Source organism: Morchella importuna (genome assembly GCF_003444635.1).
Source record: "Morchella importuna strain M04M26 chromosome Unknown Morimp01GS043, whole genome shotgun sequence".
NCBI lineage: Eukaryota > Fungi > Ascomycota > Pezizomycetes > Pezizales > Morchellaceae > Morchella > Morchella importuna.
Genome location: NW_025763440.1, coordinates 211512 through 237381, shown reverse-complemented (window position 1 = coordinate 237381; position 25870 = coordinate 211512). Strand labels below are relative to the sequence as shown.

The window sequence follows — 25870 nt, the reverse complement described above, 5'->3', positions numbered from 1 at the left end:
GCCGCATGGAGGGGTGGTCGTGCGGACGAAGGGGAAGTCAAGGGACCAAGGCGGGGATCCGGAGGGATGGGGGTGAGGGTGGTGAGGTCACCAGAAACCTCACTCACTCCCAAGCAAACTAACATGCTCATACCAAGGAGCACATGCTTTTCCTTCGCAACAACAAGGAATCCTGCAACGTCGACCATCTGGGCCCGGTCAACCGGAGCAGGTGCATGGATTCCATCGTGATTCCTTTTTCTTTTTTGGCTCTGCCAAAGGGTGCCTTTTAATTTTCCATGCAGATGCACCGCCGGAAGAAGGGGGAAAGGGAATAAATTGGCCAATCAGGCTGGAGATGGGATGGGATGCAGCGTACATATCAGCCTTATCCATCCCTCAAACCCACCCCCGCAAAAAGCCAGGCGGACAGGCAGCACGGTCTAGCGTTTCGTGGGGTTGTGGGGATCGCGCGCATAAGGTGCTTTCTGGGGCAATGGCGGACCTGGTTTATTTAATTTTAACTTAGGCAAACTTTGATAAAGAAATTAGATCGGGATAGGTGGAGTAAGTAAGGAGAGTATCTCGCTGTTTTGCACAAAATGACCTGCACCATGATCTTACACGGCTGGTTTGGTCATTCGCCATCGTCCCAGATTCGTCATTGACCCCCAAACACCATAGCTACGAGAGCCAGTCCAACCAGGCTCTAGCAACAACACCCGAGGTCCGTCCGTCCTCTCTCCTCCAGCACACACTTCACAACACAAAAAGAAGCATAGCGACTGATAACCGATAGACCATCACCTCCATTCAACCGCTTGAGCTGCAGCGATGTCATAGATTATCACGGGTCGATCTGTGCGCGGACGGGAGCCAGATCTTTACTAACAGTGCTTATTCTGCTCCAGCATATTTCAGTGAATAATTTCTTTCACGTGCGAAGAATAAAGTCACGACTCTGAGGGTTTCTTATTCCAAGTTACTTTACAGAAGAGTCACTGACTAACGCCCACTTTACGCGGCTGACCCTTCGGCCAAGCTGAGCGAGACAAGAAAACCTAACCCTGAAAGGTTCATCAAAAGTCACTCGCCTTTGGTCCGTGATATACCAAGTCATGTGAAACGCCCCTTTGGATCGGGTCACACATCGGAATTTCTACCAAAATTACCCTATGTAATTGCAAATACGTATAAGCTCCATTTTCAGATACCCTGCGCCCGACCTGATAGCTAATCCAGAAAAGACATGCTCAAAGGAATCACATGTAGTTGCATTAAAATCTCTTTTTACGCCCCATAAATCTTTACCGTAAATGCCCTAAGCCGGCGCCAAACTATTAGTACTGAAAGCTTAAGTGATACGTGTTCGGGAATTTGAAGGCGGGGTTCTCAGGCTATCCCACCGTCAGTGGCGGGGTGCATACCATATCATACCTCAATCTCTCTCGGCAACATAATCCACACCGCCATGTTCCCGGAGCAACTTTGTTACTCGCTCATGATTTTTGATTCTAGCCGCCTCCATGGCGCATTTCCAAGGACCACCCTTCAGGTTCGGATCTGCCCCATTCTCCAAAAGCAGCTTTACCAACTGCAATTGTCCTTTTGAAGCTACAACCTGCAACGCATTCGCCCCATCTTTCATCCTCGAGTTGGGGTCTGCCCCATTGTCCAAGAGTAGCTTTATTGCCACTGGGTTCCCGTTCCAAACAGCGGCATGGAGCGGGTTTCCAAAGTGCCCGCATCGTTTATTGACCTCTGCTCCCGAGGTCAACAGGAGTTGGATAATCTCTTCGTTGCCCTTCAAAGCTGCCGCATTCAGCGCACTGCCGTAATATCCATCTTCTACCTCAGGCATGTTTACTTTTGCTCCCTTTTTAATCAATAATTCGACCAACTTCTTATTCCCGGTCCAAATAGCCGATTTGAGTACGCTTCCTTGGCGCCCACCTTTCGAATTCACATCGCATCCCATCTCCAGTAGCAGCTCTACGAGCGCTATATTACCACTCAACGCAGTTGCGGCGACGGTCTTCCCTTCTATAGTCGCTTCAGCCCCTTTAGAAAGTAAATACCGTACAAGCTGTTCATTGCCGCTGGTGAACGCAGCCTGTAGTACGCTTCCATGCTCCCCGTTTTGAGCATTGATATTGGCGCCGTTCTCCAGTAACAAATGTACCAGCTCCTCATTACCCAAGGCAGCAACTATTTGTAAAGCATCTGCCTTCTTCCCATACCTTAAGTTGACATCCGCCCCATGCTCCAATAGCAGCTGTATCAATTCTTGGTCACCTCTCCTGGCCGCCGCCTGGAGGGGGCTCCCCCAATTACCTCCTTTTGCGTTTACATCTGCTCCCTTGCTGATCAAAAACTCTACCAGCTCTTTGTTTTGCTTCCAGACGGCACAGTATAGTGCTGTAAACCCGTACGCACTCGTTCCATTGACATCAACACCCCGTTCTAACAGCCATTCAATCCCCTTGAGCGAACCTATCTCCGCTGCCCAATGAATAGCCTCTAAACCATTCTCAGTAGGATCTGATTTATCGAGATTCTCTTGGATTAAACGGCTCAACGCTAACGGAAGATCAAGCACTGCTGCGATAGTGGAGGGTGAGATCTTACGCGGCGTATCGTCACCGACCATTTGGAACTGGGGAATGGTCCTGTAGAAGAGTTCACCAGAGTTTAAGAGGCTGTACAAAAGTACCCAAACATCCTCGCTTAGTTGATTGAGGACACGAATATGGTAGTGCCAGAAAGTTGATGCGTAGATGTCGAAATTACCCCAGGGGGTTAGGTCTTTGGATGGCGCAGAGTACATTATCATCAGATATTTAATAGACATTTGCGCAATCTCCTCGTGCGCCAGTTGTGAATTCTGTTTCAGAATTCCTGAGCCAGCACTCTTCTGACCCACTAGGAACTCCTGCACTGTAAAATGTACAAACCTCACGGTCGAGTAGGTATACATGGTATGCATGGTGTCCACCGTTACAAGGCCACCGCACACAGTCTCGATTAGTTCGAGGTCATTGACAATGGAATCTTCTATGTCTTCTGGAGTTTCCATATCAAGCTCCATAGCCACCGCTTGTGATAACTCGCCTAATCCCATAGGCCGTTGAGCGTACGTCAGCCATATGAAGATCTTCTTCGCCAACTCTATTTCTGATTTGGATTTCTTTTCTATGGAGGCAAGACAGCGTGTGTATGTCTCATCCATTGTTGCGGGAAGATTCTGAAGGGATTTGCGGATATGCCGGTCGGAAGTTTGGGAGCATAGTAAGTCGAGCTGAAATTTGACCCAGAGAAACCTCGAGAAGTGTAAGCTATTTACGGTACTTTTGATAGACAAGTCAGGTTGATTCGAGAACTTACATCCCATCTGCCTTCTCAACCAAGGCTGAAAATATAGCATCTTTGAGTGTATGATCTTTAAGTCTCAAAGATCCCTCCTCATATCTCCGCTCCAATTCCCCTTCCACATACTCCTCAAGATCTCCCTTTAACTTTGCCGACTCAATCGCTATCGTGGGTACATCCGTAAATGCCCTTTCAATATCCGCTTCCTTCCTGCTCGTAATAAACAATTTTATGCACCCTCCTGAGAATTTCATAATCTCGCACAAGAATAACAGGAAAGATCCTCTCTGCTGGGGATCAAACTCATCCAGCGCATCTATTACCACATAAATTTTCTCAAAACCTGCAGCCACCTCTAGAAATAACTGGCGCAGCTCAAGGTAACTCGGATTGCGTGCATTTTTATCATGTGAGTCGAATAGCTTCTCGAGGGGTTCTGGGATCCGGGGACAACAACGGGAAAGTTGCTTGACGAAGGTTGCAATAAAAGCGCCGGGGTTTTGCTGAGTGGAAGGGAGTGAGTAATTACAGTAGGCAAAAGCGATTCCAGTGGTGCCGGGAGAGGAGAGGGCGGTGATCTCAGTGAGTGTCTCGAGAACGAGAGAACTGTTTTTATGTCAGAATTATCATTGACGCTTCCTGGAGTGGTGGGATGGATTGAAGTTACCAGAGGACTGTTTTTCCGGTCCCTGGTGTACCGTGAATCCAGAGGAGTCCAGAATCAGAGCTATTCTGCCAGTCCGTAAAACCAGTATCGTTGAGAAGCCAGTTACCGGTTTGTCCGAATCGTTTGTGAAACTGTGTTTCGTGCACTTCTTCAAAGTCTAGATCTGATAGCCAAGTGAACACTTCACGTCGTTTATTATCTGCGTTCATATTAATAAAATGCTAGTTATCTCTCGTATGATTGGCTTAAACGCGGATATCTTACCTTGTTTTTCTTGATCTGCCTGCTGCTCTCTCATATGTATCCGCTGCCGCTCTGCATCAGCAGACACGAGACCATGAACTTGTGCTTCTCTTGTCACAATCTCAGCATTTGCGAGGAATTTCGCCTTTATTCCACTAAAATTCTCCTCAAATGGCTGCCAAATCATTCGGAAGAAGACTTTAAAGGATGTCCACCCTAGAAAACCTGGCTTAGTATGATTTTATTTTGTTTCCGACTTGAGCCTGGATTGCGCTTACTGGTTGCATTCCCGTCACTGTCTGTAAACACGCGTCTTGCCTGTGCAAAAAAGTCCAACAAATCGCCATAAGTCCGCGCGAGTGCCTACACATCGTCAGTACTAGGTTTCTTAGGCGAACGATTTGAACCTACCTCTCGAATGTCCTCGGACTCCTGAAACATAGACATAGCGTATTTCGATAGATATGACACATGGTTCTCTAGGGTTTCCATCATACTTGTCAGGTTTTCGAAGAATTCAAAAAACCTAATTCCCAGCTGCGTCCTATTAGCAAATTCCCATAAAAGCCTCTACGACGAATTTTCCAAGTAACTAACTTTGATAACACACTGTAGACCAGCTACTACAAGCCCCGAGACATCCGGAGAGTAACTGATCAAGGCTCCAATAACTCCCATATACATATCCATCCCCACCATCACCTTCTGGACCCGTGGTCCAACAGCTCGAGAGAGACTGGTTTGATGGTGTTTAACATCGAGGTCTTGAACTTGCTTGATAAGCTCTCCCGGATCCTCGGTTTTGGAGGCTAGAAAGGCGGCCTTCTCAGCAGGAGATAGGGCATCTTCGTGGGATTTAAGAGCCTGGATAAAGGCGAGATCTGGTACCCTGCTTCTGATTATTAGAGCCCATGATATCAATAGAGGCTACGATTTGTTTACCTCGCAGTCTTCTCTTCTGGATCTAAATGTGCCTCATTATCAATCTTCCTCTCCACCACGGGTCCACTTGTAACTAATGTTGGCGAATCCTCACGCCCGCGTTGTCCAGGAACTTCGAGCGTGTTACTCTCACCTGCTGTTGCTGCTGCTACAGAGGCAGAAGATGCCGATGTCGGCCATGATGATTTCTCTGCAGCGGGTTGTTCGGCGCTTCTGTCGCGGCTTACAGCCCTACGGAGCTTATGGAAAGGTCGTTTGAATACTGGGATATCACACATGTCAAATGTGGGGTAAAACTTGTTGTGTCTTCTTGTGTTTAACTCCGTGGCTCACGCACGCGTTGAGAGGGTATATTCATTGTTTTGTATCATTGATCTCTCAACTTAATATACGGCATTGTGTCCGGTGAGCATCTGTTAATGTCAGCGCTTGTGCGGGCATCGACATCGACATTACTACGTTTGGTTGGTTAGCGCCCGAGGGAGCCAATCAGACGCAATGCAATGTCTGAGAATTCTGTGGGGTTTTATTAGAACCCTGACCAAATATATATACATGGTACATGTAAATACATGTAAGTATCACGTATAGCAACTCAACACGAGCTGAGATTGGGGGGCTGTATGTCGGTCTGGGATACACCGAAAGTAGACTGACAGCTTGAAGTCGAAGATTAGACGAAAGGCATGAATATGAGATGAGGTTATCATTAAGAATGCGGACACTCTAATAGCTAGACGAGACCGGCTATTGAGTACATGTAGGTTCGACAGACCCCAGTTGCGCGTTACCGTAATTCAGTCTTTCTACTGTCGATCTTTTATTGTGACACCTTTCAATTATCAGGTCTTCGTCGAATTGAAACTCATGATTTGTCCTATCACCTGTCCTTTAACTGGGATGTGTAAACACATACCTGTATGTACATGCAATGTTAGAATAAGGGAGGTGACGAGTGATTTTGGATGTATGAACGAGAGCGTAATTACATGTAATTATCTTTAAGTATTCCCGACTATTATATAATAAAATGAATAAAGCCAAATGGTTTGAAATCATTATATAGAGCTCCACTCCGCTAAACAAGGCTTGGAAGTATTGAGGCAAGTGAAAGATATACAGCCACTCTGCAAAAGTGTTCGTGACTCCGATTTCGGAGTGAGACATTTCTCCATATGTAACCGTGGCGGACCACCGAGAACCCCCCAAGAGAAGACTTTCCCAGTGACCAATGGCGCCTAAATTAATGAAGAATAGGATTACCGGTGCGCCACACCGCGCAGTGACATTAAAACTAAATCACGAACACTTTTGCTGAGTGGCTGTACATACATACATGTACCTCAGGATAGAATTTGACTCAGGGCTAAGGTTAGTGATTATACTTTCTAGTACTGTTATTCTATGAGTAGCCTTCGAGAAGTAAATTCGACATTCGCATCAAAAAAAAGCATACTGGATGGTAAACCTTTAGACGAAGGAAAAATAGAGTGGGATAATCAAACGTTATGTAAAGTACATGTTGCGGTGAGACATGGGATAGGGTTTCCTACCATCTCGCAATCATTAACCCGTTCGAGAGAGCCGGCAGATCCATGAAGCCCACATCACACAGTTCGTCCCTTCCTATCTAGATCATCTACGAAAACGCTCGAGCGGTGTCAATACTAACAAAACCGCTCTTCATATCCCTGCAGCCGCCCTCAAACCCTAGAATCCTACGTCTGCAATTCCCCTGTGGACATCTACCTGAAACCTGTACCAGGAGTCAACACTTTATAAGCTTATTTCAATAAATTGTAACCATTTCCCTCTCCCGGCCACAATCTCTCGTCGGCTACCAAAACACAAAAGTACAGTTACTCAACATTCCTGATCTCTCGTATGTATGTAGCCTAACCAGCTGGTCTGTCACGCTGGTTTCAATGTCACGCAATTGTTGTACTTGCCGGATTTTAAAGAGTAGGACGGAAGTACAAGGAAGGGTGAGTCGCAACCGTACGTGCTCGCACCTGATACAACACCTCAACACCGAGCAAGTATCATAGCCATACGTTTTTCTGGAGGGAAATACTAGTATATTGGTAACAATAATTATCAAGCTTAAAAAATTGAATTCATTGCATTGGGCTTCGTCGAGTTGGGCTTCGTCGCGTTGCGTTGCGCCGTTGCGGCGCTGAGTGCAACGCTGACGGATTCAAATAGTAACAGCGCTGGGAACGCTTGGCTACTGCTTTTGGACGAGTTTTCCTCTGGTCCAATCGATTTTCTATATGTGTAACTTGAAATATCTCATACCGCCCGCGTATATTGTAGTCTTGAGAACGTTCCCGTGTAGAGTACTGTCGTCCATTACTTTTACATCTACACCCCAAGTTTTGATATTCTCGAAATGGCAGTACGACAGCCTAACTTTGCGAATGCGGCTCAGTATTTGCATGCAGTAGCGAACGAAGTCAACCTAATTCCCAATATTCCAGCAATCCAGCAAGGGAATCAGGTCCTCGGGGTGCTACAACAAATCCAGGCCAACATTCAGCAAATTAAAGCTGATGTTCAGCAAATCCGAACCAATCTTCAGCAAGCTAGAGGTGATATTCAACAGGTGGAGGTTCGTCTTCAGGCTGTCGAAGGCCAACTTCAAACCCTCAATAACCATCACGATTTGTAAGATCTTTTTCTCAAATATTACTTCAAGATTATTGGCTCTGACCAACTCACAGGTTGCCTCTACGTTTATTTAATTCCTCACTGAGTGAATCGGCCGAGATCAGATACCCGCCTGGTCTCAATGGAGTACCATGTGCCAGGAATAGGTTCGAGCTTAACAGCTACACTAGTACTAACGTGCTCCATTAAAGAGATGTTTCATTATTTGTTTCTAGAAATGCGCTAACGTATAATACATCCAGAGGCCAACTGTGAGGCATTGATTCAAAATCTCGGTCTACAACCGGTGCCACCTGAAAACCCTGCGGAGGTCTTCAGAAAACAAACCGCAGATCATCTCGGAGTCCCCATTGTTGTTTAACGGGAACGATTTTTATGGTTTGATAATTGTTCTGGGGTTTAGTGTTTGCTTTGTTCGGGATGGGTTACTTTTGTTTGAAAACAAAAATGGGCTACTACGGTAGATAGATACAAATAAAAGGAGTTTCTGCTGATTCTAACGAGTGGTCCTTTACCGAGAGTTGAATTTTTAATTTAATATTTTTTATGTTGAGGTTTTTTTATGTTCTATCTTCTATGTTACTTTGTTTAAGATTTGAATTTATTCTTTTGTTTTACGGTCGGATTCTTTATTAAGTTATCCTATCTTATTATTTTTTTATGGGGGTCTAGGGGCGCTACTTTTTATCAATTTTTTTTTTATCTATATTTATTCTCCCCATCAGGCGCCCACTCCACAGCACAGTAACTCTCGTATCCTAGGCACAATGCCATCCATGGCTTATACAATACGATGCTAACAACCAAGAGTGGGAAGGAAATAATTAGCGAAACCAAGATCAAGAGCCTACTGGGTCGTACGCTGATCGATGATGATTGAGGCCACTAAAGGTGGGCATTATCAAGAACCCAAAGATTGTCACACGTGGCAATGCATTATCAATTACCAAGATTTGACTTCGACGATAGAATTAGATATTTCTCCACTTCGCGGCCGACCACGGCATTGTCATGTCCATCACGGAAGGGAATAATTATATGAAGAGATCTTGAAAGCCATGTTTCAGAATAGCGATTGTCTCAACTGAAACACTCAGGACGTTACGTATACCAAAACAAAGCAACAATAGTCTATTCGTCTCGGGTTGCAGTTCTCAAACTGCCCCGGAAGTCTATCTCTCCGGTCCAGGTACATCACGGACAGTCATCCACAAAAAATATAAGTTTTTAGTTATAAAATATAAACAGCGAAAATAAGTTAAACGGGCCTGAAACCAAAATAATAAATCAGAATCAGGCACACGCAAAAGAAAAAGGACCAAGTTTCCCGGAAACTTCAAAAAAGTAAGCGCCGAAGTTGTGGGCATTCGGGCGGCTTAGCTCAATTGATAATACCATGTCACCAGTACCGCTTCAACTCTTAATAGATGCCTTTGAAGAAAAACAGAAGAAGTTAAAATTTATTCACTAAACTCAAACAGGTATCATATTTAAACAAGTGGCAGGACATTCTGGACGAAGTATCCGATAACATTTCCTATAGAACAATATATATTAGTTACCGCAAAATAAAACTCGAAATTCGTGGGCAAGGGAAATAATCTACTAACCAGTATCATACTCGCAAGTCAACATGTCACCAGGAGTGGTGCTGGTTCCGCAGGTCGCAATACCGCATCCAACCTGGGTAGCACTGGCCCAAACAAGCTGAGTAAAGTGACCGGTGGCCTCTGAGAACAACCCAGCGGCATAGTTGTAGCTGGTATTCTCGGCATACCACGCCTCTATGGCTTCATCAGGAGTGGGGTATCCGGCCGCCAAGTTCTCGCCATATGGCCCGCCGGAGTGCTCGAAAACGCAACCTTTGGAGACGCCCGCAGCGTAGGAAGCCATGGTTGTATTCCAAGTGAGGGCTGGGGCACCGTGGAGGGCACGGCGAGTGTTGTGGGCGTTGAGGACATCAGCGGCCCAGGTGTCTGCCGGGAGATCAGCGGCAGAGGTTGTGGTGGCCGCTGCAGTGGTGGTCGGGACAGGAGCGACAGATGTTGAGGTGGTCTCGACTGGCACCACTGTAGTAGGTGCAGCAGCGGTCTCATCCTGAATAGTGGTGATAACGGTCACTGGCTCAGGGCTAGAGGTGACTTCCTGGACCACAGTGGTAGTTCCTGGGACCTCGACTGCGGGAGTGGAGGCGACCGGCTCGAGAGTGGTGGTGATTGCAGGGAGGGTGGTGGTACTGGTGCCAATGGTGATGGGCTCGAGAGTAGTGGTGCGGGTGGTGTATACGGGGGCACCATAGCTATAGGTCGAGGACTTGCGGCCGGGGCGGCCGCCGTTGGCCCATTCGGCCTGAACCTCTGCTGCTGTTGCTTGAGGTTCTCCAGTGGTGATGGTTTTGGTGACACTAAGGAAAGGGATATATTAGAATTTATATTGAAAACAAGCCTTTTTATAGGTGAAATCTAGAATAACTTACATGATAGTGGTGTAGTCAGTGAAGATCAAAACATCACGGGCACGCTTATCAATGACGGGGGCGGCCAAAGTGGTAGCTGCGAGAGCAGCACAGGCAAGGGTGGTAAGTGAGTAACGCATATTTGCTAAATCTGCTAGTAATAAAAAAAGGCGCTGCCTAAAAGTTGATTTGACGTTGCTAGTTGGATTTCGTAAATATGCTCCAGACGAAGTTGGATAACTGCAAGCAAAGTCGTCAAAAAAATGAGGGTTCTGCTTTTTTATTTTACTTTCAAAGACCCGGAAAGCACTGCTTTATATTTGTTTCTCCTGGAACAATGGCGCACTAGGCGTTCGTACTTGAAAAATTCACAATATTGGACGTTAAGAGGGGTGATGTTGAAAGGAATGACTGGTTTTGAAGAAAGCACTTAAAGAGTGATTGCTTTTTTCAAAAGGAAGGCCGTGAAAAGAAGAAGACCAAAGGATATCAAAGTCTGCTGAGTGAAGAAGAGAAGCCAGAGAAAAGGAAGGGGGACAAACCGAGCAATATATACAACGGCTCCTTGGTGGAGAGCATTGTATGCAATACTTACCCAGCGGTTCTGTGCTAGTCCCAATGTGGAACCGTTTAGTAGAGTAGCAGGCACCAACTTGGTTGGCTTGAACCCGAGCGAGGGGGCAACCAAACCGCCAGGGCCAGGGGGGATCTGACCAGGCGGGAAAAAAAAATGTCTAGGTGTTTCAGGTTTCTCTACTCTCCCATGCACGCGTAATGAACAACTTCGGTAGCGGGCTTGCAAAGGACCCTGGATCGAGCATGTGTGTGGGTGGGTGAAGTCCAAGGGTTCGAATCTCTCTCTCGAGGTGGTGTACCTACAGGCCCTATCTAATCTAAGCGTTTCACACCCGAACGAGACATGGGGATCTTTTTTAATTGCGCGCAATTTGAGGGCCAATGATGGTAATCTTCTTCACATATAGTAGCATCATCATAATCGGAATCGCTGCCATGATTTTGATGATAATTGATTACGGCTACTCTTAGTCTTAGCACAGCTGGTTAGCTAACTATTACACCGCGGTTGTAGCAGAAGATCCCACTCGCTCCCATCCGCCAACGTCCCTCGAAGCTGTCATTGGCCCCCCCCCCCCCCCTTCCCACCCCAGCATAGTCTGTAAACAAGACTTTCCCGCGCTCCGCAGATCCAGGATCCCCCCGAACGAATGAACGGACGCCCATACCATTCCATCTCATCACCAGGTTACCTCCCCCCCGTCCCCCCTACCCAAATATCTATGCCGCCCACTTTATGTACTCACTAGTAACTCAGGTACTTTGCGAGTCTACATGTACTTACCCGCCCAACCATAGCATAGCAATTCCCCCCCCCCCCCCCCCCCAATTAATGGCATCGAAATTTCCGCCTCACTCACTCTTCATATGTACCTACTCGGAATGAATTAAGCAGAGAGTACATGATCGAGCTGACATTACATCACTTGTAATTGCCCCCTGCCCCTGTTTTTCGGTGCTAGCCCTACGGAGTGCCGACGCAGGAGGGGAACCTTCAATCCCCGAATATATGGGGCCTAGGTACCTAGGTACAATATTCTATGCACATACAATTAATAGTGAGGCGTCTTAGCGCGCCCCTGTGGCTTGCAATTGGATGTTTCCGTTTTTCCCATAATCCCACAACGTCGGTGGTTTCCGTAGTGCAGTTGTGCAGTTGTAGGTCCGAGTTGTAATGTTACTAGCCTAGCTAGCCCGACCCGGCCGGGGGCGATATTTGTTGATATTATGATCATTCCATGGCATGGCAATATGGCGGGTGTTCTAATCATCTTCGAGAAGAAGTTTGGGTCTGGGGGGCGTGCCTACTTACTAGAGAGAAAGAGAGAGAGAGAGAGAGGTGCACGCACGGTACCGTGCAAGCAATTACTATATACATGTAGCTTAGCTAGCCTGTACTATGGAAGCCTCCCAAGAAACTTCTTTGACCGCTCAGGAATCATTTCCCTTATCACTCACGCCGCACCGCCCGCCACATTGGCTCCGAAATCGAGAGAGAGGGTGCAAGAGGGAGGGAGATTTCTTTTTTTTCCCTTTCTCCCTAGGCCTGGCTGGCTATGTATGAAGACAAGTAGGTAGGTAAATGAGATGAGCATACGCACTCCCATCCCATCTCGTCCCATACTCACCGCACTGCACCGCACCGCGCAATCTTCCCTCCGGTACTCGGCATTGCACTGGAACTCTCCTCTCTTTTCGAACCCTCACCCTCACCCATAACCAATTGCACCACCTACAATCTACCCACATATCAAACAAAAAAGCATGTGCCCGATTCGAGCCCGGGCCTCCTTCTCTTGCCACTCACTATCTCCGACATGAGGATAGCTATGATGGGATGGGATGGGACGCACAATCCCCCACCAACTCTAATTCATTTGCAACACCCAGGCCCCCTCCCTCCCTCCCTCCCTCCCTCCCTCCCCGCCAGATATGATATCCGATAACAGGCAGGTACAATGCATGTAGGTAGAGTACTCTAGATTTTTTCATTATATATACTGTAACTAGAGCAAGTACCCTACCCTACCACAACTACAGCCGTAGACCCAGCTTGCAATTGGCCTGGGAGTGAGTGCTGCTGCACCACGCAGGCGCATACATATACAACAACCCACCAGGCAAGCTCAAGAACGGGGAGTAGAGTAGAGTACATGTAAGCGTTGCCTTGCCGGCATGGATGATATGATCTCACGGGAGGTGAGAGAGAGTACGGCAAGCTAGCAGAATGAGTGTGAGAGTGAGAGCGGTGACATCCATCCCCTCCCTTCCCTGCGTGACCGGGAAGGGAGAAGAAGGAAAGTGGGGGAGGTAAGATAATTACATGCAGCCCAACCGTATACTAAGAGCTCGAGAAGAAAGAAAGAAAGAAAGAAAGAAAGAAAGAAAGAAATGAGGAATATGCGGAAGCTTTGATCGAGATGCGCAGGTTTCCTTCCCCAGCTAGCTAGGGACCCGGACGGACACAGACGGGAGTGATCTTGAAACAGTCTAGAATTAACGACTAACTAGCTAACTAACAGTGCTACATGGTATCTGATATCCCCCCTCCCCCATCTCCACCTCCGTCTCCTTCTCCTCCCCGCACACACATCTCGCTCTAGGTAGGTACATGTAGGTACTCCATGTAATCGTAAAGTAAGTAGAACACACGCCCATACCCACCGCGAGAAAGAGCCGCGGTACCCAAACGAACGAACGAACAAACAACCGCCCAATCATTTCCCCAACCCCCTCCACACCAGCGTCGCAACACCCACCATCCCCGTGCCCCCAACAACATAGGCCGTCTCTCGTCCCGCCCACCAGTAGAGGGTACCTGCATGGCCGCCAAACCAACCAATTAACATTCTAGCTCCCAAAATCCCAAAGTGTTTCACCATATATGCATCTCAACCAACTCCCTCCTCCTCCTCCGAGTAGTGTTTTTTTCTTCTTTTCAAAACGACGGCGTGGAGAATCTAAAGGGGATAAAAATAGAAAAGAGACTTACAGAAAAGTAGCGGTCCAGTAGCTCGTCCAATCTGGCCTAAAATGTTTGTTAGTTGCGTCTCGTTAGCCTTCTACTCTAGAAACGATTTGCGGGTCCGCTGGGACTAGCTAGCTAGCTAGCCTAGTACCCAGCCTAGCAGCGAAGAAACGAAACAACGGCACCACCACCGCGCCGGCGGGCAGATGATTGGATAGGATAGAGGTTATCTATACGCACCCGCAGACCTAAACCCTCCCAACACTCTCCCCCTCTCCTGCTCCCCAATCTTCAAGCTCACCAGCGCCGTCAACCCCGTCACCACACACGCGCTCGTCACCGCCAGGAACGCCGCCGCCACATACAGCTCCCGCTGGCTATTGACGCGGCTCAGCAAAAAGAAGCTGATCGCCGCACTGGTCAGCCCCGTCTTCACCACCAGCGCCGGCTTCGCGCGGCGCACAAACGAGCCCTGCAGCACCGACGCCAGTAGCCCAATGAAGCCCAGCAGCTTGCCCGAGTCCGTGGAGGTGTAGTTGAACAGGTCGAACGTCATGAACGGCAGCGAGAACTCCATGCCGCTGAAGATGAGCAGGAAGAGGAGGTGCGTCGCATTCAGGAGCGTGATCCCCGCCGCATCACTCCTCGCCTTCTCCGCCGTCGTCTTCTCATCCGCCACTGTCATCTTCTTCTTCTTTTCCTCCTCCTTCTCCGCCGCATCCCGCAACGGCCGCGTCTCCGGCAGCTTCCAGTACAGGAACGCCGTCTCCACCACCAGCAGCCCCAGCGAGAACAGCGCGGCCGTCACAAACGGGTTCTTCTCCGAGATTGTGAGCGCCAGCGTCTTGCTCGCCAGATAGGCGCCCATCATGGGGCCAAAGGTGAATGCGATGCTGAAGGCGACGCCGACGAGCGCGAGGGTGGCGCCGCGCGTCTCGGCGGTCGAGACGTCGGTTGCGATTGCGATTGCGAGCTGGACGTTGCCCTCCGAGAGGCCGCCGACGACGCGCGAGGCAAGGAAGGTGGGGAAGTCGGTGGCGGCGACCCAGAGGAGGACGGACAGGATGTTGCCGATCATGGAGTAGAGGAGGGCTGTTCGGCGCCTTTGATTTGGGGGAGGGGGATGTTAATGGCTGTGGGTACAATTGCGGTGGGGGGTGGGGACATACCCGTAGCGGTCACTTAGGGAGCCAATGATGGGGCTGGACACGGCCTGGAGGAAGGAGAAGAGAGAGCCCAGTGCTCCGCCGAGGAGGACAACGTCGAAGCGCGAAGAGATTGGGCGGTGGAAGGAGGCCTTGAAGGCGTTGAGGGTGTTGAAGATCGATTCGAGGACGACATTGTTGGGCTGGGCCTTGTAGAAGTCCAGTAGGCGTGGGAACAGCGGTAGGATGAGAGTGAATGATAGCTGTTGGAGCTGTGGTTAACGCTGGGTGCTATGCTATCTCTGCTATGCTATGCACGGGGACCTACCAAGTCGAATAGTAGAGATATGAACAGCACTTTGAGGATGCTCTTTGCGTATGCAGGAGACCTGGCAGCAGCTGTCGGCGCAGCTGGCTGTGCAGCCATGGCTAATATAATAATAAAAAAAAAACTTTAAAGGGGAAACAGTAGTAGATCTAGAGAGAGCTAAACAATGTCTCCAACGAAAAGAATCTCACGATACCAGCTAGACCAGCTGCTGTCAGTAACTGACTGATGTTTAAGTATCTGCGTGAGAGGTGTTTGAGAGAGAGGCCAGGTATGCAGTGTTTCAGAGGGGCAGCTGAGCGAAGAGACGAAATGTCTTGTCCGAGCTTACTTAGTTCTTAGTCCTCCAGTGCACGCAATATGGAACCATCCCGCCGCGCCGCAACGACACAGACACAGACACTGGCACAGGCACTGGCACTGGCCTCTCGATCTCCCCAACCAAGAAAAAGGGACGCTCGGCAACTGATCCGACGACGACAGCGCCTCCTAATCTAATCATTGGCATCTAGAAGATCCAGGATTACTAAGGCGCGTTGTCTTCTGCTCACGTTAAAGAAGCTTGCTTGTTTCACCCCCGTTTCGAGATTCTCCAGCTATTATGTAAAGCGCTATTTAGATACAAGTTTGCATTCCTCGTCTGTCTGTCTGTCTGTCTGTCTCCTTTTTTCTCCTGTTAAAGATGGAGAACAGACGGATGCAGAGTAGGAAGATTCAAGAGGTAATACATGTAGGGCGGATGGTTCTATTGCGAGGGAGAATGAAATCATCTCTACTTGTAAATCACAAAATAAATCTCGGCGTGGGTGGCAGTTCTGAAGGCCCACTTTTCTTCCTCGCTCCGACCGTGCAAAAAGACAAGTGTGCAGGGATCTTTTGCTGAAGTTGGCGTATAACGTTTTAGACCGGGTACCGTGTCAGACCTAGAAGAGTGTCAATCCCATACAAATTTGTATGGGGATTTCTGTTGCCAAAGCTATCTCCACCATCTCTTGAGATATTTACTGCCAGATTTTTTAACAAATGAATTCCATTTAAAAGCACATGGATTAGGATGGTTTCCAGATGGATTATCCTCTATTATGGTGTTATGGGGTCTTGTGTCTGGTTTTGGTGCCGTTGCCATGCGACACACTTCTAGGTCTGACACAGTACTGGGTCGAAAACGTTATACGCCAACTTTTGTGTTCTTACACATCATCCGGACCCCGCAAAACTGTGTTTTTGAGGAACTGCATTTTTGAGTTGTTTTGTCAGTGTAGAGAATGTAAGACCACATTATGGCAAAGTGCACACCAATTATTGAAAGCCTCACCGACGGACTATTGTAGCTTCTAGGAGAATAGCTATCACGTATCTACAGTATCATACTAGCTGCAAAGGCTTTGTGAGAAGTCAGAATATCATACAAAGTAAAGAACTGTTGTTGTCAATGGTATTATCCCTAACCCTAGCCCCGAGTCAGACCCTGTGAGCAGAGAAATATCATCATCCCTAACCCTGGTCTCGAGTCAAATCATGATCAGCTAATGGTCTTGATCTTCTGGGCCTTCAGTCTGTAAGTCCAAGCGCAGAGCTTAGTTGTTTACAATTCACTGCGAAGTGAACGTCCTTACAATTCGTCCTTCTGGTGAGCCAGAGACCCGCTTTCCATTACCGGTTTCTTTTGGCGGTTTCTGTTTGTATAGCGTAGCCTTTCCCTACATGTATGCCTGTCTCCCAGAGTTTCTGGACCCCGGCTTTTGGACGCATGCAATGATTACATGTACTTTAGGGCCTTTTGAGCACTATGCTCTACTCTAGCTAGGCCTAAGCTGCACAGCATTAATCTACAGCTGTCAAAGACGGCTCGAAGAGATCGTGCCTTCTGTCATTACTGGCAATGCTATGTGGTTCTTCAAAATTCGGTAATGGCTGTAGACTACATGTGCTTTAGAGTAACCCTCAGCTTGATCAATTGAGAGAATGTCAGAACCATGTACCCTACCTCCACAGACGTAACGAGAGCTCTATCCCCAAAGCTCCCCTCTGCATATGCAGAGACACAAACCCCACACAGCAACGTCGTCTCCCCGCAACCTCGGCTGTCCCACCCCGGCCTAGCGCCACGCCTTCTCGGTGCTCAGCGCGATCACAAGCTACGAAAGAGACACCGCAGACAGACAGACAGGCACGGGGAAGTGTAGGATCTCAACCCTCAACCCACAACCTACAACCCTCTCTCCCCGAGCATCTCTCTCTCTCTCTCTCTCTCTTTATTACATGTACGGTGTGCTGGCGACCCTCTCTCCGCCTTTACTATCTCCAGGCCCTCATAACACTTCTACCTCCACCGCCGTCCTGTAACTGCTGCTCTCGTTATTGTACTGCTCTGCTTTTTGATACACAGCGTATATAGTCCGCAATGTCCACAAACGATAATGTATGCACCCACCCGCTGTCAAACTACCAGACCTCCCACCCCCGCAAAACGCATACTGACACTCCTCTAGGTTCTTCACGCCGTCGCAGGCGCTGGTACATACACCCCCTCCTTCTCTTCTCCTTAGCTTCACCTCTCTAGCTCTCTCTCTCTCTCTACCACTACATCAATGGCCAGAATACTGACGGTCAAACAAAACGTACAGGCGGCGGAGTTCTCTCCATGGTCCTCACCTACCCACTAATCACCCTCTCCACCCGCTCCCAGGTCGAGTCCAAGCGCGCCCAGTCCTCCGTCCCCGACGCCGTCCGCCGCATCATCCAGCGCGAAGGCATCTCGGGCCTCTACGCCGGCCTCGACAGCGCCGTCTTTGGCATCTCCGTCACAAACTTTGTCTACTACTACTGTCTCCCCCCCCCCCCCCCCCCTCTTCCCCCCCTCCCTCTCTCTCTCTCCCGCCCACTAACAAATCCACAGGGTACGAATGGTCACGCTCAGCCTTCGAGAAGGCCGCCCTAGCCGCCAAATCCCCCCGCCGCAACAAGCTCTCCACCCTCGAATCCATGATGGCCGGCGCGCTCGCCGGCTCCGCCACCGTCCTCCTGACCAACCCCATCTGGGTCGTCAACACACGCATGACAGCGCGCAAGCGCTCCCCCAGCATCTCCTCCACCACCTCCACCTCCAGCAGCAGCAGCAGCAGCACCGCCTCCACCACCAGCAGCAGCAGCAGCGCCCTCCCCACACTCCAAGACCCCACGGGCGCCGCAAGCGCACCCGCAAGGGCGCCGAGCACGCTCGGCACAATCAAAGACCTGTACCGCGAGGGCGGCATCGGCGCCTTCTTCAAGGGCGTGCTGCCGGCGCTGGTGCTCGTCATGAACCCCATCCTGCAGTACACCATCTTTGAGCAGCTCAAGAATGTTCTTGAGCGGCGGCGCAAGCGGAGTGTGACGCCGCAGGACGCATTTGTGCTTGGGGCGCTGGGGAAGCTGGTGGCGACGGCGCTGACGTATCCGTATATCACGGTCAAGAGCAGGCTGCATGTGGCGGCGAAGGGGGAGAAGAAGGCGGGTGGGTTGTTGGGTGGGATTAGGGGTATTGTGAGGGAGGAGGGGTGGACGGGGTTGTATAATGGTGAGTTAGCCCATGGGTAGGAGGGTGGAAGAGATGTGTTGGCTGACTGTGAGGTGATGTAGGGATTGGGCCGAAGTTGGTGCAGAGTGTGCTCACAGCGGCGTTCCTGTTCGCGTTTAAGGATGCGCTGTTTATGGCCACGCAGACCGCGCTGGCAAACAGGCGGGCGCAGCTAAAGCTCAAGGCCAAATAGGCCCCCTCCTCCCCAGATATTCCGAGATAGACACACGCCCCCCCCCCCCCATCTCCCCTTATGGTGATAAAGGGCAAGGGCAAGGGTAAGGACAAGTGCCAACACCGGCGGTGTCTATCGAGTGAGAATGCATGATCGACCAAGGACCACAAAAAGGAGAAAATGATTTTGTAACAGTATTTTATGTCTTTCCATTTTTGTATCTCTCATTCTCTCAGTGCGTGCGATATATCTAGAATCTTGTTGTTTTTTTAGGTTATATATATATCTTGATGCATATACTCTACTTTATGCGCCTGGGTGGTATTGGTGGTTATTGTGGTTTTGTAGTCGTATAAACCCACGGGTTTCTCCTCTGTCTGGGAGCATAGCAGCTGGTAACCCCCAGAAGCGGGGAGGCATGGGTTTCAATCCTACGCGGGGCCGTGGGGAGGCCGCTAGCTAGAGTAGACCAGGAGGAGCCGAGGTCCGAGACTGCACCTCTATAAAACCGAGTCTTAATGTCTTTGCCGGACTGACTGATGCAGTAGGTAGAGTACTATAGGTACATGTAGCCGCACGTGTTCCATGTACTGCGCTTTACTGGTGAAAGGGGTTTGTATGTAGATAAGTAGAGTGCGATTGAGTTCCCTGTTCTGGATGTTGCATGTATGTAGACGACTTCCCTAGCCCCACTCACCTCGAACACCGGTGAAATAACGGTATAACGAAGATCCTTTCTTTTTTGCGTTAAATGCTCGAGCGGTTGTTCGAGTGGCTATCTAGGGAAGTCGTCTAGGGTTGGCCAATTGGATTGGATTGGATTAGTTGAAGCAGTGCGGAGTGGTTGGTGGCTGGCTGGTGTGGAGCATGGGGGATCACTCGGGGTATGGTGGTATTACCCCGGTAGCTACATGTATGGAGGGTAGTCTCGTTCCCAGACTGTTTTGTTGTCGCACTGCGTTGTGCTGGGCACGAGACTATATGGAGGGTTAAAGTCCTGTATGAGGTGTTAAGAGGTACTCGGAGGAGGAGCAATGAGGATCTTTGAGGCGCCCCGAGGAAATCGTGGGATGAAAGAGACTCCGGAGATGGGAGGAGTGACCTATTGACGTGCGTGTAGAGTAGACCAGTAGATTTAGGGACCATTGGCGGGATGCAGTAGAGTGGGTAGACGTAGAGAGGGGGCTTTCCGGGTTAGGGCTGAGATTGGCATGAGACTATCTACGGAAGATCTGCGGCGATAGCGATACATGTAGACAGTGGTTTATCTAGGCTCATGCACAGAGCAGCAATCTTGGCCCCGGCTTCTTCATGATCATGCAAGCGAAATGGGAGCGGGCGGGAGAGCGTTGACGGGAGTAGGAGCGAATGGACATGAGCAGCTTAGCTTTTGTTATCTAGCACTTCTTCCCCAACGCTTTCAATTAGGTCTATTAGTTGTGGTTTCACTAGCTGGGGAAGATAGAGTATCATGCAACGGTTTCTCGATAGTGGGTTCAAATCTCAACTGATGCTCGAGTGACTTAAGGAGCATTGTTAAGAATGCGCGATAGTAAGGTTTCGAGCCTAAACAGCACTACGGTGATCTATGACGTGTGTGGTTCCGAATTGCTAAAGGTATCAAAGGAACACAGAAAGACGGTTTCCCCCACTCCAATGCCTACGCTTTAAAATTCAATATAGGTAGATAGCTACACTTTGCAGGTGTTTAAAATCGTACCGGGTTATGAGAATGGGGTGTCTTAAGCACCTCCTATGTGCGTTGTGAAAGGTTACACTCGTCCGATGTGTGTGTTGATTATGCAAGACCACAACCTGGCGACGTCTTTCATGTGCAGCTAGCAATCTGGCAGACTGTTTCGATACCTGGGCCGCAGCCCAACAAGCTGCACTGCGCGGCTTAGCAAAGCCCTGAAGTAGAGCAAAAGAAACAAAAGAAAGAAAGTTCAGCCTCACATTTTCTTCTAGAACCTCTTGCTTTTTGCTTCCCTGTCGAAATAAAAGAGAGCTTCATACTTCATCTCGTCAAAGTCCATATTAAACCACCCCTCCACCCCTCCACCCCCCTCCCAAACCACCCCTGACCACATCTCTGGCGGGGTATTTTTCCTACTGGGATCTCGCTACCAGACACGCTAAAGTGCTTATCCTTTCCTTATCGCCACCACCACCACACACGTAACTTGAACATCTTTTTTTTTTTTTTTACTCTTTTGTATTTCCTTAACGACCTCATCTATTTCCACCACCCCACCTTCCCCCCCCCCCAATCTCTATTTGGGTCTCCCCAAAAATGGCGTCAACAGGCAAAACCAAAGCCGTAGCTCTTCCAACCCCCATTTCAAGCGCTAATGGCCAACAAGGAGCTGGAGCAAAGGGAGCAGCAGCAGCAGCAGCAGCAGCAGTGGATCAGCATTCGTCACCGGTCGACAAGGATCGATTTGTGCTCAAGTTGAACCAGCTCGCAGAGAGTCGTAGTCCCTATGTAACTTTTTCGAACCTCTTTCACGCGTCTTTGCCGGATGCAAGAAAGCTAATAGGGGAGTAGGTCCGTGGTCATGTGAACAATCCGGTTCACTGGCAGCTATGGACAGAAGAAACGCTGGCCCTTGCGAAGAAACACAACAGAATAGTGTTTGTCAGTATTGGGTATGCAGCTTGTCACTGTGAGTATCAGATACGGAAGAGCAACAAAAAGCCATACGACCAAAAAAAATAAATAAAGCATGGCTCCAAGAAAGAAAGAAAGAGACAAGCTGACAAGAGGTGAACACTTGACAAACATTAGGGTGCCATGTAAGCAAAGCTGCCATTATAATAAATCAAATAATTTTCCCAGAACCTATAAAGTAACCTTTTTTTGAACTAGGTTATGGAACGTGAGAGCTTCGAGAACGAAGAGGTCGCCCGTGTCCTTAACGAGCATTTTATCCCGATTAAGATCGACCGGTAAAAGCTCATTGTTCCAAAAAAAAATGAATAGTGAATAATATCTGACCGAATATGCAGAGAAGAGAGGCCAGATATTGATCGTATCTACATGAACTTTGTATGTGATATTCCCGTCATAGAAGTTACAGGATTTCTGCTAACTTTGGGAACAGGTACAAGCTACCACAGGCTCTGGGTTAGTATTGTGCCTGAGTATATACTCCTAGCTTACGATACTAATTTCTTTGTAGCGGGTGGCCACTCAATGTCTTCCTCACCCCAGATCTACAGCCCGTCTTCGGCGGAACATACTGGCCAGGCCCACGCGCTGGGGGCGCAGTAGGGGAACAAATTGGCTTCCTAGAGGTTCTGGAGAAGATCGTGAAGGTTTGGAAAGAACAGCAGCAGAAGTGCCTGATGTCTGCAAGTGACATCATGAAGCAATTGAAAGACTTCACAGACGAAGGTTTGAAAGGTGGCGAGGGCGAGGGTCTTGAATTGGACCTGCTGGAAGAGTCTTATCAACACTTTATGGCCCGCTATGACCCAGTAAATGGTGGGTTCGGGAGTGCTCCCAAGTTCCCTACTCCCGTCAACCTAGCTTTCCTTCTACGGTTGGGTACATTCCCAGCTACAGTGCAAGACATCGTTGGTGAAATGGAGTGTCGCAACGCAAAGTCCATGGTGATAGCAACTCTTGAGGTTTGTTTTACATCCTACTATGATTGGCAAGTATATATATTGACACTGTAAAGAAAATGGCGAGCGGGGGTATCCACGATCATATTGGTCATGGATTCTCCAGATATTCTGTGACTGAGAACTGGAGTTTACCCCACTTTGAGAAGATGCTTTATGACCAAGCACAGCTTCTGAGTATTTATCTTGATGCCTGGTTGGTAACCAGTTCTGAAAAGCTGCTTGATGCTGCCAAGGATATTACGGATTACATCTGTTCAGACGCGTTAAAGAATCCCGGGGGAGGTTTCTTCTCTTCGGAGGATGCGGACTCTCTTTATAGGAAAACAGATACAGAGAAGAGAGGTTGGCATTTCCCCTCGAGAAATAATCTACGAAGGTTTTCTAATAGCTGGTTTCAGAGGGAGCATTCTACGTCTGGACAAGGAAAGAGTTCGATACGATCCTTGGAGAGCAAGAAGCCTCTATATGCGCCAAGTACTGGAACGTCCATCGTGATGGAAACGTTGACCCTGAGCAAGATCCACATGATGAGTTTATTGCCCAAAACGTTTTGTCCGTTGTTTCGAACGTGGAGAAGCTCAGCCAGATGTACGGGATGGGTCCCGAGAAGATAAGTGGCATAATTAGCACCTCCCGCAAGAGGCTATTGGAACACCGTTTGAAAGAAAGGTCAAGACCCAACCTAGATGACAAGATCATCACAAGCTGGAACGGACTGGCAATTGTTGGGCTTGCCAAGGCCGCTGCCACTTTGGCTGAAGTCGACCCGGCACGGGCTAAGACTTGTCTTAAGAATGCCGAAGAGACAGTTGCATTCATCAGGAAAAACCTCTACGATGAGAAGACTGGTATCCTGAAAAGAGTCTACAGAGAAGGCCCGGGAGAAACACCAGGATTCGCGGACGATTATGCGTTTTTGATTTCCGGATTGTTGCATATGTACGTGCCAGAGCGCCCCCCGATGTTTTATGTGTGGAACACTTTCTTAACGTTTTTTTCTGGGTTAGGTACGAGACAACCTTTGACGTGAGCTATCTGCAGTGGGCAGATAGGTTACAAAAGAAGCAGATTGACCTTTTCTGGGACCCTGAAAATGGCGGGTTTTTCTCCACCAGCGAGAATGCATCAGATCTAATTTTGAGACTTAAAGATGGTATTAAACCCTAAGACTCTATCATGTAGAACCATTCTAACCCCGGAATTTTTGTCTAAAGGACTTGATTCCCAAGAGCCATCCACCAACGGTGTCTCTGCAAACAACCTTTTCCGCCTAGCTACAATCCTTGGAGATTCAAGTCTTGAAGAGCTCGCCCAGAAGACATGCTCCGCATTCTCACCGGAGCTCTTACAGCATCCGTTCCTGTTCTCATCATTGATGCCATCGATAGTGGCCTCAAATCTGGGCATGCGCTCTGTCGTTCTTGCTGGTAATCCGGAAGAGCCAACACTTGCAGCGCACCTGAAGCATTTGCGAAAGAAGCTATTGACAAACACAACGATCGTACAGCTTGATCCCGCAAAGAAGGACTCGCTAGATTGGTTACTCAGGAGAAACTCTTTGCATGATGCGCTTTTGAAGAGGGCAGCTAGGAAAGGCGGAAAACCTGTAGTCCAGGTTTGTGAGGGTACAAAATGCTTGGACGCATTCGAGATGAGCGATATTGAGAGTGTTCTTGAGGAATTGGGCTGAGATCTTTTCGGGTTATAAATGATTTGAATATTTCTGGGGGGTTCTTGTAATGGGCAGCCGTTTAGTTATATAGTTTATCAACGTTTTTCCATCTTTCCTTCTTCCTGTGCGGGGTACTTTTTTTCGATGTGAAGTGCCCACTACATGTTGTTGTAGGCAATGCGAGTGATAACCACAGCATGCGTATCCAAACAAAACCTGTGGCGCAAACCGTCACACAAGAGGCGACAAGCACTGACTACCGGCCCCGGATTAACGATTCTCCGGCGGGCTGGAAAAGCACCGATCGATGATGACAATTTGACTGATTAGTAAAGCGACACATGGAGCTGCAGCGAAGCCCAAAGAAGGCGAAGGCGAAGCTTAGACAGAGAGCTCTATCAAACCCTCTGGCTGGGGCGAAGTCAGAATATAATATCCTTCTTTACCTACACCTCCTCCATCTCCAGCTCGCACTCATTCAACCAGCACCTCCCCATTTCCTCCCCCTCATCTCAACAATACCTACAACACCACAGCCTAGCCAGTCCAGTTCCCCCAGTGACCACAAACATGTCCGGCCCCATCAAGCCCGCCAAACCCACGCCCTTCCGCGACTGGAAGAAAGCCACCGAATCCGCGCTCTACAGCTTCGCCAACCTGCGCACGCTGCAGCACCTGCCGCACCACGAGACGTCGCTCAAGTTCCTCGAGCGTCTGCGCGACGACCCGGGCGTGAAGCACGTCATGCGCAAGCACAAGTACTCTGTCGGCCTGCTGCTCGAGATGGAGCCCGCGGGGAACACCACGCACGAGGGCAAGACGCTGGGGCTGAATAGGAATAAGGGCGAGGTTATCGAGGTCCGCCTGCGTACGGACTGGTATGATGGGTGGAGGGACTACAAGACGGTGAGGAAGACGCTGATGCATGAGTTGGCGCATATCGAGTTCTCGGAGCATGATAGGGATTTTTGGAATTTGACGAGTGAGTAGTACTCTTTTTCTTGTTGTTTGTGGTACGGGATGTGATGGCTGACAGTGAAGCAGATCTGTTGGAGAAGGAGTGTTTAGAGGGCGACTGGACGGTGGGTGGGCGGGCGCTCACGAATGAGGTGTTCTATAACCCGCCGGAGCAGGAGAAGCAGGATGAGGCGGGGTGGAAGGGAGGGTCATTTAAGCTTGGTGGTGGCGGGACTACGAAGAGCTCGACGACGGGTGCGGAGAAGCCGGTCGGGCAGGAGTTGACCAGGAGGGAGATCATGGCGAGGGCGGCGGAGGAGAGGATGAAGAAGCTGACTGCGGCAGCGGCAGCTTCGAGCTCCTCCTCCGCGTCCGCGTCCGCATCCGCATCTACTAAGTAGTCAGCATTTGGGGCTTTTGTGTCTTTTTTTTTTTGTAGCTTTTTGGATGTTCTTTTTTGTCTTCTTTTTGTAATTGGGTTTGGGAGGCTTGGTGTTTGCTTTTCGGCGAGGGGGTACCCCTCCAGGGGGCT

At 49.1% G+C, this 25870-nt stretch overlaps 7 protein-coding genes across 7 annotated transcripts; 4 read left to right on the top strand and 3 right to left on the bottom strand.

The window, feature by feature from the left end:
• Nucleotides 1–1417: 1417 nt before the first annotated feature.
• Nucleotides 1418–5478, bottom strand: LAJ45_10223 (uncharacterized protein; the record flags this gene model as incomplete). Its single annotated transcript, XM_046119751.1, has 8 exons — nt 1418–3299; nt 3364–3954; nt 4016–4214; nt 4280–4474; nt 4537–4621; nt 4670–4795; nt 4856–5150; nt 5201–5478. The coding sequence occupies 8 exons, from the start codon at nt 5476–5478 to the stop codon at nt 1418–1420; spliced, it is 3651 nt and encodes a 1216-aa protein (XP_045967050.1).
• A 2114-nt stretch (nt 5479–7592) lies between these two features.
• LAJ45_10222 (uncharacterized protein) lies at nt 7593–8231 on the top strand (the record flags this gene model as incomplete). The annotated part of the gene is made up of 3 exons (XM_046119750.1): nt 7593–7867; nt 7924–8039; nt 8113–8231. The coding sequence occupies 3 exons, from the start codon at nt 7593–7595 to the stop codon at nt 8229–8231; spliced, it is 510 nt and encodes a 169-aa protein (XP_045967049.1).
• Nucleotides 8232–9360: 1129 nt separating this feature from the next.
• On the bottom strand, nt 9361–10465 carry LAJ45_10221 (uncharacterized protein; the record flags this gene model as incomplete). The annotated part of the gene is made up of 3 exons (XM_046119749.1): nt 9361–9407; nt 9481–10274; nt 10347–10465. 3 exons carry the CDS (start codon nt 10463–10465, stop codon nt 9361–9363), a joined length of 960 nt encoding a protein of 319 aa, XP_045967048.1.
• Nucleotides 10466–13618: 3153 nt separating this feature from the next.
• LAJ45_10220 (uncharacterized protein) lies at nt 13619–15441 on the bottom strand (the record flags this gene model as incomplete). Its single annotated transcript, XM_046119748.1, has 5 exons — nt 13619–13719; nt 13894–13929; nt 14110–14972; nt 15039–15277; nt 15343–15441. The coding sequence occupies 5 exons, from the start codon at nt 15439–15441 to the stop codon at nt 13619–13621; spliced, it is 1338 nt and encodes a 445-aa protein (XP_045967047.1).
• A 2305-nt stretch (nt 15442–17746) lies between these two features.
• On the top strand, nt 17747–19094 carry LAJ45_10219 (uncharacterized protein; the record flags this gene model as incomplete). Its single annotated transcript, XM_046119747.1, has 5 exons — nt 17747–17764; nt 17835–17859; nt 17970–18170; nt 18242–18901; nt 18964–19094. The coding sequence occupies 5 exons, from the start codon at nt 17747–17749 to the stop codon at nt 19092–19094; spliced, it is 1035 nt and encodes a 344-aa protein (XP_045967046.1).
• A 2275-nt stretch (nt 19095–21369) lies between these two features.
• Nucleotides 21370–24399, top strand: LAJ45_10218 (uncharacterized protein; the record flags this gene model as incomplete). The annotated part of the gene is made up of 11 exons (XM_046119746.1): nt 21370–21561; nt 21625–21742; nt 21865–21872; nt 21946–22025; nt 22086–22125; nt 22181–22203; nt 22259–22709; nt 22763–23051; nt 23108–23648; nt 23717–23862; nt 23924–24399. 11 exons carry the CDS (start codon nt 21370–21372, stop codon nt 24397–24399), a joined length of 2364 nt encoding a protein of 787 aa, XP_045967045.1.
• A 552-nt stretch (nt 24400–24951) lies between these two features.
• LAJ45_10217 (uncharacterized protein) lies at nt 24952–25739 on the top strand (the record flags this gene model as incomplete). The annotated part of the gene is made up of 2 exons (XM_046119745.1): nt 24952–25363; nt 25426–25739. The coding sequence occupies 2 exons, from the start codon at nt 24952–24954 to the stop codon at nt 25737–25739; spliced, it is 726 nt and encodes a 241-aa protein (XP_045967044.1).
• Nucleotides 25740–25870: the final 131 nt, after the last annotated feature.